Below are 13,921 nucleotides of genomic sequence, written 5' to 3' on the forward strand. Positions count from 1 at the left end.
GACGTCAGGACCTATCGTTGTGCTAACATCGACTCTGACCACCATTACCTGGTAATGATAAAAATGCACCAAAAACTCTCCCTGATCATCAACGTACGGTATCGACGGCTGCCTCGGTATAATCTGGAGGGACTGAAGCAACCGGATGTCGCTACCGCATACACGCAGAATCTCGAGGCAGCATTGCCGGACGAGGACGAGCTCTATGAAGCCCCTCTAGAGGATTGCTGCAGTACATTAAAAGCAGCCATCAACAACGCAGCTGAGATAAACGTTGAGTACGTGGAACGGAGCCGAAGGAACGATTGGTTCGACGATGAGTGTAGAAAGATTTTGGAAGAGAAGAACGCAGCACGAGCGGTAATGCTGCAGCAAGGAACCCAGCAGAACGTGGAGCGATATAAAAAAACGCGGAAACATGCTGCAGCACACCCGTCTCTTCCGGGAGAAAACGTGCCGCCTGAAACGCTATGTGAACAAATTGAACTGCTGTGCAGTTCACAAGACACACGGAAGTTATACCAAAAACTCAGCGCAACCTGGAAAGGCATCGTGTCGCGTGCCGATATGTGCAGCGATAAAGACGGGAGCATCTTGACTGACGGAAGTGAGGTTATCGAAAGGTGGAATCAGCACTACGATGAAAATCATTACTTTACAAATCTTGTTCAAAGGATCTTGCGTACCTACTTTTCGAACCCTCTTCAAAGGATTTATTTCGGATCGCCTACATCAAACTCTTTAACATTTATCTATTTCTCACGCGATATATTTATTATGGTATAGAGAACCTTCTAATGGATGTCGAGTAGATCAGTACCAAATCTAATGAATCGAGAAAAATATCCATAAGTTTTATAAATAAATACGTTAGTAAATTTGGAGGAACAATCATTAGTAATAAATATGGGAGCGTTTGATTAGGATTCGACAACGGAACACAGCCGTAATTGTTAAGTTTTTTACAAATTTGATAGCGATAGACTCACCTTCCAAACCAAATACTCGACCGTCTAGTAGAATCGTTTCTTCAAACTATAAGCAAAAAGAAGCAGCAAAATCAGCACCAGCAGCACCCGCACTGCCATACAGAGGCGTCCCCGGCTCAGGCATCACGTGTGCAAATCCGTCAATGGGACATACATCACCCCCATCAGACGCGTTTTCTCCACCTTACCGTCGGAGTCCTTGTCGTACTGTTCCAGATATTGGGTACCTCCGTCGGGACCTACGGGAACGATCATGCGACCGCCCGGTTTCAACTGGTTGATGAGCTCCTGGGGTGTTTGCGGCGCAGCAGCTCCCACGTGAATACAGTCGTACGGTGCATGCTCTTTGAAACCCTGTCGGCCATCGCCCTCTGTAGGAGTGCATCAAAGAGAAGGCTAGGTAAGACTCTTCGTACAACAGGGGAAAAACAACCAACTTACCGACAAGAACAACTTTCTTTGTTTCTATCAAACTTTCGTCGTCCGCCTTTATGTTGTTCCGCCCTAGTTCAACCAGCGCCGGATGGTGTTCTATTCCAACCACGAATCCGGTTGCATTTTCCTTCTGATGAATGTATCGCGCAAAGCATGCAGTCAGGTAACCGGAACCGGAACCGACGTCCAGCACTTTGCTGTCGCTCTTCAAATTGGGTTCCAGCAGTTCCAAGGCGTAAGCATGCTAGAATAAGTTTCAAAAAGTTTATGTTTTGAGAAAGCTTGTTGCTTTGTACCATTACTTACCATATGAGGAGCACTGATGGTGGCCCCATGACCAATCCTCTGCGGAGAGTCCAAGTACGGTTGTAGATTGCTGGCCACATAATGCTTTCGGTCCGTTGCTATCAAAGCCTGAGCGACTCGTTCGCTTTTGATGATGCCGTGATCTGAAACGCAAAGCGAATTCCTTATTAGGCACAAAATGTCGCATCAGCCGAACAAAAAAAAAATATTTACCTTGCAGCTGACGGATTAGGTCTGCATTGGAAAGTCCCCGAGAGCGCCAGGCCATGATAGTCGTCGTTCCCAGAAACACTAACAAACTGCAGACAATCCAAAAACAGACCCTTCCGGTGGGTGGCGTTTTGGTTCGATTGTGCGTTAGGAACAATAGAAGTTATGCGAAGCTTTTTAATGTCGTAAAACGTTTAAATAGGGGAAAAATTTGGAAATTTTATCGAATTTCGCAGCAAGTTTTGTAATTTCGACTCAACGCAAAAACAGCTGTCAAGCGTTGCAGAAAAAATCCAAACAAAGGGAAAAGAAAACAACTTTCTGGGTTGGGGGCGGTGGGGGCCGCTTACAGTAGAGGCTGTGTAAAAGACACGGTGGTTTCACGATCAGCGAACTGAAAAACGCACATTGGTTGAGTGGAGTGGACAAAACACCAAACAATGGAATTTCTCCATGATTCCATGCATTCGTTTCCCCGATTATCTTAATAAGGATTCATTTATGTACAATTCGAACAGTATATGGTATTGTTGATATACCGTCTACATTACGGTCCGCGTATGGTGTTGGTTTATTAGGGACATTTTTCTTCTTCTTCTTATTTCTGGCCAACTAGTACCGTTCGGCGCCAGTTGTGTTTTACGTCGGCTGGGTCTAGGAGCTAAGCCTTAAATTCCGACGCCCCAGGGAGACAGCCACCACACCTGAGGACCCTACATATCGAACCCATCAACACAATGTCATGGCTTTACTTCCTATCCGAGGGAAGACGTGATCACGGATTTTATATCTCAGAAAATCCCATCGGCGTCGACGGGAATTAAGCCCCGACCGACTGAGGTGAGAGGCAACCACGCTTACCACTACACCACCGACGCCGACAGGGACATTTTTCAAAACCTTAAATCCCAAATTGTAAATAATGATTTTGACCTTGGATTCTGACAAATAATGCAATTGTGCATAGCAAGAAAACAAGCTGGCTCCTCTCTTTCGGGCAACCGTCTGGCAACACTGATTGTCCCCCCATAGAGGTAATCACGTTCAAATGTATGCGTGCCTTTTTTGTAGATGTAGTTGTGAAACTGCGAGGAAAATATTTGCACTCTTGCCCCGGACGTTAGTTTTATCATTATTTACCCGTTTTACCCAATTCGATTGGGTAATATTTGCATATGCAATCTGAATAGCCTTTAAATCGGCGTGCACTTTTATGTGAGGAAAAACTTGCGCTAGTGTTCGTGTGTTGAAATGTCACTTATCTCTATTACGCCGACAACTGTCAACTAGAGTCAGTCTACACGGAAAAATATTATAACCCAAAGAATAAGTTTTAAAAACCCAAATTTGACTAAACTGCTTAAAGTTTTAACTCAAAGTTGAGTTGTTTTCTCCCTCGCTCCACCGCAATGTTTTCGAAAACAAAGAGAGAAGCACCGACGCATCCGCTGCTCTTCCGTGGAAGAAGCCAAATTTGGGTTTTCTTGAGTTAACCCAAATTTGCGTCAATTGAGGCCTCCGTTGGGTGAAAATAACTTACCACTGGGTTAATTTTTTCGCCGCTCTCAAACGAGAACTACTCACTCGCCACTATCGCTGTTTGACGCAAATTTGAGTAATTCCACGGAAGACCGGGATTGCGTCAAAACAACTTAAATTTGGGTTCATTTGTAGTTCCGTGTAGTTATTACGCCCAGGGTGGCCAGACCTACCGATTTCTCGGTAGTCCTACCGATTTTCGACACGCCTACCGATTCACAGACGCCAGCCCTGAAACTACCGATTTTTCAAATTTCCTACCGAGAACTACCGATTTCCCATCCTGAATCAACAATGTTAAAATATCTTAAAATAAATTAAAGTTCGAAATCAAATTTGGCATGCATTTTTGAAATCAGATCTTTAAATTACAAGAGCTTGCCAATTTTTGCCTGTTATTTCTGTGAAGATATCTGTTTAAATTTGTAATGGAATTTTTCAAAAATTTAAATACTGTTGTGATTACTACAGAAATTCCTCTAAGAATCCATGCTGAGATTCTTGTTAGTTTTCCTCCAGAAATTCCTCCTGTGATTCCCTCAAGAATTTTTCCAGGGATTCATCTTAGTTTTTTGCAGATTGTTGTAGATATTCCTTCTGAGATTCTTTATGAGATTTCAACAGGGATTTCCCAAGAAATGTATCTTGAGTTTTGTCAAGTTATCTCTGGGATTGCTCCAAGCATTTTTCCTACATTCCAGGATTTTTTTTACTTGTATTCCTCCAGGAATTTCAGGGATTCCTCCAGGTGTTCCTCCTGGGATTGGTCTAGAAATATCTGTTGCGATATTTCACCTAGGATTCCGCCAGAAATTACAATTCAAAAATGTCTGCTATAAATCTTCCTCCTGTAATTTGTTCAAGGATTCTTTCAGAAATGTCTCCAGGAGTTTTATCTCGGGGTTTCTCCAGAAATTCAGTTAGGAATTCATCTAGTAATATCATATATATAATAGCCCTGTTTGTCTGTCCGGTGACTAGCCAACCAGACGCAGCACGCGGGGAAATTCTCACAAAAAAATAAAATATAGGTATGACTCTTTAATTCTTTTTAAGTATTAGATGCAGAGAACAACCATCACAAACCAGTGACAACCATAGACAACCAGACACAGCATTTGATGAAAAAAAAAAATCACAGACAACAGACGTTGAAAATTTTGATTTTTTTAAATATTTGACACTCTAATTCTTTTTTACTGTCAGATGCAGAAAACAAAACCAATGACAACCACAGACAACCAGACACAGCATTTGATGGATAAATCACAGACAACAGACGTTGAAAATTTTGAAGTATTTTTTTTAATATTTGACACTTGAATGCATTTTTTCTGTCAGATGGAGGAATCAAAACCAGTGACAACCATAGACAACCAGACACATCATTTTATGAAACAAATCACAGACAACAGACGTTAAAAAGTTTGATTTTTTTTTTTAATATTTGACACTTCAATTCTTTTTTACTGATGCAGAAAACAAAACCAGAGACAACCTTAGACAACCAGACACAGCATTTGATGGATTAATTCACAGACAACAGACGTTGAAAATTTTGAAGTATTTTTTTTAATATTTGACACTTAAATGATTCTTTTACTGCCAGATGCAGGAAACAAAACCAGAGACAACCATAGACAACTAGACACATCGTTTTATGAAACAAATCACAGACAATAGACGTTGGAAGTTTTGATTTTTTTTTAATATTTGACACTTTGATTTTTTTTTACTATCAGATGCAGAAAACAAAACCAGTGACAACCTTAGACAACCAGACACATCATTTTATGAAACAAATCACAGACAACAGACGTTGAAAATTTTGATGTTTTTTTAAATATTTGACACTTAAATGCTTTTTTACTGTCAGATGCAGAAAACAAAACCAGTGACAACCTTAGACAACCAGACACAGCATTTTATGAAACAAATCACAGACAACAGACGTTGAAAATTTTGATGTTTTTTTTTAATATTTGACACTTAAATGCTTTTTTACTGTCAGATGCAGGAAACAAAACCAGTGACAACCATAGACAACCAGACACATCATTTTATGAAACAAATCACAGACAATAGACGTCGGAAATTTTGATGTTTTTTTTAATATTTGACACTTCAATTCTTTTTTACTATTAGATGCAGAAAACAAAACCAGTGACAACCTTAGACAACCAGACACAGCATTTGATGGATTAAATCACAGACAACAGACGTTGAAACTTTTGATTTTTTTTTTAAATATTTGACACTTTCACTCTTTTTTACTATCAGATGCAGACAACAAAACCAGTGACAACCTTAGACAACCAGACACAGCATTTTATGAAACAAATCACAGACAATAGACGTTGGAAATTTTGATTTTTTTTTTAAATATTTGACGCTTTGACTCTTTTTTACTATCAGATGCAGAAAACAAAACCATTGACAACCTTAGACAACCAGACACAGCATTTGATGGATAAAATCACAGACAACAGACGTTGAAAATTTTGATGTTTTTTAATATTTGACACTTTAATGCTTTTTTATTGTCAGATGCAGAAAATAAAACCAGTGACAACCATAGACAACTAGACACAGCATTTGATGAAAAAAAAATCACAGACAACAGACGTTGAAAATTTTGTCGAGTCAAGTACAAGACACTGAAGACGACCTTACAGTTGAGGTCGAAATACGTATCTGTCAAAGGATGCAAATTCTTAGTGGAATTCAAAGGAACAGTACTTAACGCGATTTTATTTTTATTTACAGATATTCCCCTTACAAGCCCAGGTTAATCATAACCAGACACAGCATTTGATGAAAAAAACCACAGACAACAGACGTTGGAAATTTTGATTTTTTTAATATTTTACACTTTAATTTTTTTTTACTATCAGATGCAAAACCAGTGACAACCTTAGACAATCAGACACAGCATTCGATGGATAAAATTACAGACAACAGACGTTGGAAAAATTACAGACAACAGACGTTGAAAATTGGAATTCAAAGGAACAGTACTTAACGCGATTTTATTTTATTTACAGATATTCTCTAACAAGCCCTGGTTAATCATAACCATAGACAACCAGACACAGCATTCACTGAACAAAATCACAGTTAACAGACGTTGAAATTTTTTATTTTTTTTTAAATATTTGACACTGCATTTCTTTTACTCTCAGACGCAGAAAAGAACCAGTGACAACCATAGACAACCAGACACAGCATTTGATGAAAAATATCACAGACAACAGACGTTGGAAATTTCGATTTTTTAAATATTTGACTCTTTAATTCTTTTTTACTATCAAATGCAGAAAATAAAACCTGTGACAACCACACACAGCATTTGATGAAAAAAAAAAACACAGAGACAACAGACGCTGAAAATTTCGATTTTTTTTCATGCAGAAAAAAAAATCTGTCACTCCTAGACAACCAAATGCAGCAGTTGCTGGAAATAACATAGGTAGCCCTGTTTATCTGTCCGGTGACTTCACCGAAGTATTTTCAGATGTAAATATAAGCTGCATTGAATTCACCGAATAAAAAACTATTCAAAACGTAGAGAAATGTAATGCTTTTCTTATTTTAAATCTACAAGCGTGAATAACACATGAACCGTTTATATTGAAAAAAAAAACATGCCACGGGCGCTACTGCGTCCACAAATCAACTAGTATACTAATATTCCTCCTGGAATATCTCCAGAGATTCCTCCGAAAATAATAGAGGGATTGTTTCCGAAATTGTTTTATTTTACCAATTAATAAAAGCTAGCTACGCCTTTTTTTAAGAGTTTGGTGGAATTATTTTTGATAAAATATTTAATGAGCCCTTGTAAAAGTTTTTTTTTGAATTGTTTTGGAATATTCCGGGTAAAATTGTTTGTATAACTTTATTGAAGAACAACTGGTGGAATTAAAGGAGAAATCTCAAATGTTTAGGGATTAAAATTGCAAGCCCTAAAGAACACTTTTACCCTGGATGGATGGCATCTTAAATAAATGCAAAGGAATTTCTGGTAAATATTTGTGGTCAATTAAAAAGTGTTTTTTTTTAATTCCTGGAAATACTTTTGGTTCTGTGTTTAAACAAATTTTGGAAGCAATGTGTGGAGCTTTTTTGGAATGTTCATTAAAATACCAGAGTTTAGCAACTTGACTGAAGGCATTGCATATTAAAATTTAATAAAAATGATTTTTTCCTCGAATTTTGATAAATTTACTGACTAACTAGTAGTACAACGACATTTGTTGTTGCTTTAAATAAGGAGGACTTTCTGAAGATAAAGATGAAATTTTCTGATAGAAACATCAGGCATTTTAAAACTTCTGACTTCATTTACCCTCACGTCATGAACCAGCCTAAATTTAGCTTAAGTGAAGCTTATTTAATTGTCAATGGCATTACTTAGTTATTTCTTGGAGTACAACGGAATCGTTTGAGGAACTCGAGAGGCATCATTATTTTCTTGAGGAATTTATCTAGAAATTCATTTATGAGTTCTTCCAATAAATTTTAAGTCAATTCTCTGGGCAAGTTTTAAAGTTATTAAAAATAAATAAATAATTGTTTGAATAATAATAAAACAAATAAAATCTTCATTATATTAACAAAACTAATGTGTCAACTAGCCTAGGACTTAAAATCTCGTTAATACAGATAAAAAAAAGTGATAACAGTGAATATGTGTGAACAGTGGAAAAAAATCCATGGATGCACCTCAGGAGCAGAAATTGTTTGAAGAATCTCAGCAGATATTGCTAGATAAATTCCATAAGAAATTCTCGGAGAAATCCTTGGAGGAATCCCTAGATAAAACGGCTCAAGAAAGTCCTGGAAAAATCCTTGAACAAATTACGGGGGAGAATTACACCAGAAATTTTAGAGAAGGAATTTCAGGCGAAATCTTAGAAAGACAATCCATACAGAAATCCATAGAGCAATCTCAGCAGAAATACCTGGAGGAATCCCGGAATTCTTGGAGGAATATGAGGAGAAATTCTTTGAAAAATGCTTGGAGCAATCCCTGAAGAAATCTCAAGATACATTTATAAAAGAATCCTTAGTGAAATCTTTGAACGAATATATGTAAGAATCTCCGGAAAAATCCTCAGATGATCTCGTTGAAGAAATCACAAGAGGAATATCTGGAGGAATCCCAAAGGGATTTTTAAAGAAATTCCTGTAGTAACTGCTACAGTAAATGCTTAACATATCCAAGGGCGTAGCCAGAGGGGGGCAGGAGGGGGCCGTGCCCACCCCCCCTGGCCGAGCAACTATATTTTAACTTAACCGAAAAACTTTGATGATCAGAGCTGTTTTTGACTAGTAAAAATAAAATTCTCCTGCATCCTCGTATTTTTTTTTTAATGTATGCAGGAATTCTTTCGGAAATTTTTGGAGGAATATCTTCGAAAATTCCTGAGGGTATTCCTTCGGAAATACCTGGAGGAATTCCTTTGGAAATTCCTGAAGGAATTCCATCCAAAATTCCTGGAGGAATCCCTTCGAAAATTCCTGGAAGAATTCCTTCGGAAATTCCTGGAGCAATTCCTTCGGAAATTCCTTGGGCAGTTCCTTGGAAAAATCTTGGATGAATACCTTCGGAGATTCCTGGAGGAATTTTTTCAGAAATCCATAGAGAAATTCGTGAGGAAATCCTTAGGTGAATTCCTTACGAAATTCTTGGACAAAATAATTCCAAACTTCCTGGAGGAATGTCTTTGGAAATTCCTGGAGAAATTCCTTCGGAAATTGCTGGACGAATGTCATTGAAAATTCCTGGAGGAATTCCTTCGGAATGTCCTGAAGGATTCCTTCGGAAATTCCAGGAGGAATTCTTTCAGAAATTTCGGGAGGAATTCCTTCGGAAATTGCTGGACGAATTCCTTTGGAATTCCAGGAGGAATTCCTTTAGGAATTCCTGGAGGAATTCTTTTGAAATTCCGGGAGGAATTCCTTCGGAAATTGCTGGACGAATTTCATTGGAAATTTTAGGAGGAATTCCTTCGGAAATTCCTGCAATAATTTCTTCGGCAATTACTGGAGGAATTCCTTCGGAAATTGCTGGACGAATTCCTTTGGAGCTTCCCGGAGGAATTCATTCGGAAATTCCAGGAGAAATTCTTTTGGGAATTCCTGGAGGAATTCTTTCGGAAATTCCTGAAGGAATCCCATCGGAAATTGCTGGACGATTTCCATTGGAAATTCCTGGAGGAATTCCTTCCAAAATTCTTGGAGGAATCCCTTCGCAAAATCCTAGAAGAATTCCTTCGGAAATTTCTGGAGAAATTCCATCGGAAATTCCTGAAGGACTTCGTTCGGAAATTACTGGAGGAATTCCATCGAAAATTCCTTGGCGAGGTCCTTCGAAAAATCTTGGATGAATACTTTCGGAAATTTCTGGAGGAATTCTTTCAGAAATTCCGGGAGGAATTCCTTCGGAAATTGCTGGACGAATTCTTTTGGAGATTCCTGGAGGAATTCATTCGGAAATTCCAGAAGGAATTTCTTTAGGAATTCCTGGAGGAATTCTTTCGGAAATTCCGGGAGGAATTGCTTCGGAAATTCCTGAAGCAATTCCTTTAAAAAATCCAGAAGGAATTCCTTTCAAACTTCTTGGAGGAATCCCTTCGCAAATTCCTGGAAGAATTCCTTCGAAAATTCCTGAAGGAATTCCTTCGGAAATTCCTGAAGGAATTCGTTCGGAAATTACTGAAAGAATTACTTCGGAAATTTCTGGAGGAATTCCTTCGGAAATTCCTTAGGCATTCTTCCAGAAATCTATAGAGAAATTCCTGAGAAAATCCTTGGATGAATTGCTTAGGACATTCCTGAAAAAAAAATCATTCTAAACTTCTTAGAGGAATGCTTTTTATGATTCCTGGAATAATTTCTTCGGAAATTACTGGAAGAATTCCTTTGGAAATTCCTGGAGGAATTCCTGGAGGTATTCTTTCGGAAATTCCTGGAGAATTTTTTTCGGAAAGTCTTTTTGGATTTTATTTTTGGAAATTCCAAGAGGAATTCCCTCGAAAATTCATGGAGGAATTCCTTTACAAATTCCGTTAGGAAATCCTTCAAAAATTCCTGGAGGATTTCTTTCGGAAATTCCGGGAGGAATTCCTTCGGAAATTGCTGGACGTATTCGTTTGAAGATTCATGGAGGAATTCCCTTGGAAATTCCTTCAGGAATTCTTTCGGAAATTCTTAGCGGAATTTCTTCGGAAATTCCTGGAAAAATCCTTCCGAAATCTCTTGGATGCATTTCTTCTAAAATTCGTGGAGCAATTATTCCGGAAATTCCTGAAGGAATTCCTTCGGAAATTTTTAGATGAATTTCTTTAAAAATTCCCGGAATTGCCTAACAAGTTCCTCCAGGAATTTTGCCAAGGAATTTCTAAAGGATTTTCCAAAAGAAAGCCTCCATGAATTTTCGAAGGAATTCCTCCAGAAATTTTCCGACGGAATTCCTCTACGAATTTTCGAAGAAATTCCTCTGGAAATTTCCGGAGGAATTCCTCCAAGAATTTCCGAAGATATTCTTCTAGGAATTTTCAAAGGAATTCCTCCTGAAATTTTTAAAGGATGTCCTCCTGGAATTTCCGAAGAAATTCCTCCATGAATCTCCGAATGAATTCCTCAAGGAATTTTTCGAAGGAATTTCTAAAGAATTTTCCGAAGGAATTCCTACATGAATTTCCAAAGGAATTCCTCCAGAAATTTTCCGACGGAATCCCTTCACGAATTTCCGAAGAAATTCCTCGAGGAATTTCCGGAGGAATTCCTCCAGGAAATACCGAAGGAATTCCTCCATAAATTTCCGAAGTAATTCCTCCAGGAATTTTACGAAGGAAATCCTAAAGCATTTTCCGAAGGAGTTCCTCCATGAATTTCCGAAGGAATTGCTCCAGAAATTTTCCGAAAGAATTCATTCACGAATTTCTGAAATAATTCCTCTACGAATTTTCAAAGGAATTCCTCAAGGAATTTCCTGAGAAATTCCTCCATGAATTTCCGGATGAATTTCTTCAGAAATTTCCGGAGGAAATCCTCCAGGAATTTCCGAAGGAGATCCTCCAGGAATTTTCAAAGAAATTCCTTCTGCAATTTCCGAAGGCATTCCTCCTGGAATTTCCGAAAGAATTCCTTTATAAATTTCCGCAGGAATTCCTTCAGGAATTTCCGAAGGAAATCATCGAACAATTTCAGAAGGAATTCCTCCTGGAATTTCCTAGGGAATTCCTGCAGTAATTTCCGGTGGAATTACTCCAGGGATTTTCAAAGGAATTTCACCTGGAATTTTCAAAGGATTTCCTGCCGGAATTTCCGAAGGAATTCTTTCATGAATGCCCAAAGGAATTCCACCACGAATTTCCGAAAGAATTTCTCCAGGAATTCCTTCACGAATTTCCGAAGGAGTTCCTCCATAAATTTCAGAAGGAATTCCTCCAGGACTTTTGCGAAGGAATCGCTCAACGATTTTCTGAAGGAATTCCTCCATGAATTTCCGAAGGAATTCCTCCAGAAATTTCAGAAAGGAATTTCTCCAGGTATTTCCGAAGCAATTACTCCAGGAATTTCCGAAGAAATTCCTCCAGGAATTCTTGAAAGAAATCCTCCAGGAATTCTCGAAGGAAATCCTCCAAGAATTCTCGAAGGAATTCCTCCAAGAATTTTCGAGGGAATTCCTCCAGGATTTTCCCGAAGAATTCCTCCATGAGTTTCCGGAGGAGTCTGTCCAGCAATTTCCGTAGGAATTCCTCCAGGAATTTTCAAAGGAATTTCTCCTGGGATTTTCAAAGGATTTTCTCCTGAATTTCCAAAGGAATTCCTCTTCGAATTTCCAAAGAAATCCCTTCCGGAATTTCCAAAGAAATTTCTTATGGATTTGCCTTGAAATACCTTCAAAAATTTCCGAATGAATTCCTCCAAAAATTTTTGACGGTTGTCCTCAAAAAAATTCCTTATGATTTTCTCACATAATCCCCAAACGTGTTTCTGAAGGAATGTTTGAAGAAGTTTGTCAAGTTTTCGTAGGAGTTCCGCAATACATTTTTGAAGGAATTTCTTGAGGAATTTCCGAAGAAACTTCTCAAGGATCTTTCGCTGGAATTCCTTGAGGAATTTCGTAAAGATTTATAAAAAAAAACGAAAAAATCCTCAACGAACTTATCAAACAATTTCTCACGAAATTTCCGAAGGTATTCCATAAGACATTTCAGACATATGTCAAAAAAAAATTCCTAACGAACTCCTTTAACAATTTCCGAATTTTCCTTATCAAGGCATTTTTAAAGGAATTCTTCAAAGAATTTCCGAATGAGTTCCTCTAGGAAATAAAAAATCACAAAAAGCATTTCTTCAGGAATTTCCGAAATATTTTTTCAAGGAAGTTTTGAAAGATTTTTAAAAAAATTCCTTATGGAATTTCAGAAGGGATATCTCATGAGACTTTTAGTGGATTTTTTTTCAATATTTTCGAAAGAATTGCTTCAGGAATTTGGGAAGGAATTCTCACAGAAATTTCCGGATGAATTCCTCCAAGAGTTTTTGAAGGTATTCCTCAAGGAATTTTCGGAAGAATTCCTCACGAAAACTCCGAAGGAGTTCCTCAAGGAATATTCTAAATCTATTTCAAAGAAATTCCTCAAGGAATTCCCGAAGAATCTTCTAAAGGAAATCGTAGAAGAACTCTCGATGGAATGTCTTATGGAATTTCTCAAGGAGCTTTAGAAATGAAGGAATTCCTCAAGAAATTTCTGAAGAATTTGTCAAGAAATTTCCGGTGGAATTCCTTAAGGGTTTTCGAAATAAATTCCTCTAGCAACTTCCAAAGATATTCCTTCAGGAATTTCAGAAAGAAATTCCTTTAGAAATTTTCAAAGATTTTTTCCGGTAATTCCAAAGGAATTCATCAAAGGATTTTTCGAAGATTTTTTTCCAAAAATTTCTTAGGGTATTCCTCAAGGAAATGAATCTTAGTTTGATTGGAATTTTTGAAAGAATTCCCGGAGAAATTCTTAAAGTATTTTCTGGAGCTTCTCAAACGGATTTCTGGTGGAATTAAGAATGATACTTGTAAAGAATTACTGGGGAATTTCTCAAAAGAATGCATGGTGAAATTCGTAATAAAACTTCTGGAGGAATTATTGAAGAAATTTCTGAAGGTATTCCCATTCCCAACGGAATTACTGCAAATTTTCCGAAGGTAATTTCTGCTGGAATATCTACATTAAAAAAACCTGGAAAAATATTAAAGAAATTTCTGGAGAAACTGCTGGATAAATTCAAATTCATGATGGCATTTGTTAAGAAATTCCTGAAGCAATATCTTGAGGAATTCCTCAGGATTATAATCATATATGATTCCTCCATTGAACCATTCCTGTTAATCACCCATATTTCATACTTCACTTTTTTTTTTAATGATGAAG

The 13,921-nt window shown here is 37.7% G+C and overlaps 1 protein-coding gene across 1 annotated transcript; it reads right to left on the reverse strand.

Moving 5' to 3' along the window:
• Positions 1-747: 747 nt before the first annotated feature.
• LOC109403575 (protein-L-isoaspartate(D-aspartate) O-methyltransferase) lies at positions 748-2,237 on the reverse strand. Its single transcript, XM_019676398.3, has 4 exons — positions 1,944-2,237; positions 1,731-1,873; positions 1,431-1,668; positions 748-1,360 (listed from the first exon to the last, which is right to left on the reverse strand). The coding sequence occupies exons 1-4, from the start codon at positions 1,996-1,998 to the stop codon at positions 1,113-1,115; spliced, it is 684 nt and encodes a 227-aa protein (XP_019531943.2). The 5' UTR covers positions 1,999-2,237; the 3' UTR covers positions 748-1,112.
• Positions 2,238-13,921: the final 11,684 nt, after the last annotated feature.

Source organism: Aedes albopictus, chromosome 1 (genome assembly GCF_035046485.1).
Source record: "Aedes albopictus strain Foshan chromosome 1, AalbF5, whole genome shotgun sequence".
NCBI lineage: Eukaryota > Metazoa > Arthropoda > Insecta > Diptera > Culicidae > Aedes > Aedes albopictus.

Coding starts and splice junctions, on each gene's coding strand:
- LOC109403575 (XM_019676398.3), bottom strand. CDS start 1,998: ATGGCCTGGCGCTCTCGGGGACTTTCCAATGCAGACCTAATCCGTCAG. Junction 1,874..1,943: donor CCTAATCCGTCAGCTGCAAG/GTAAATATTTTT, acceptor TTTGCGTTTCAG/ATCACGGCATCATCAAAAGC. Junction 1,361..1,430: donor AAAGAAAGTTGTTCTTGTCG/GTAAGTTGGTTG, acceptor GCACTCCTACAG/AGGGCGATGGCCGACAGGGT.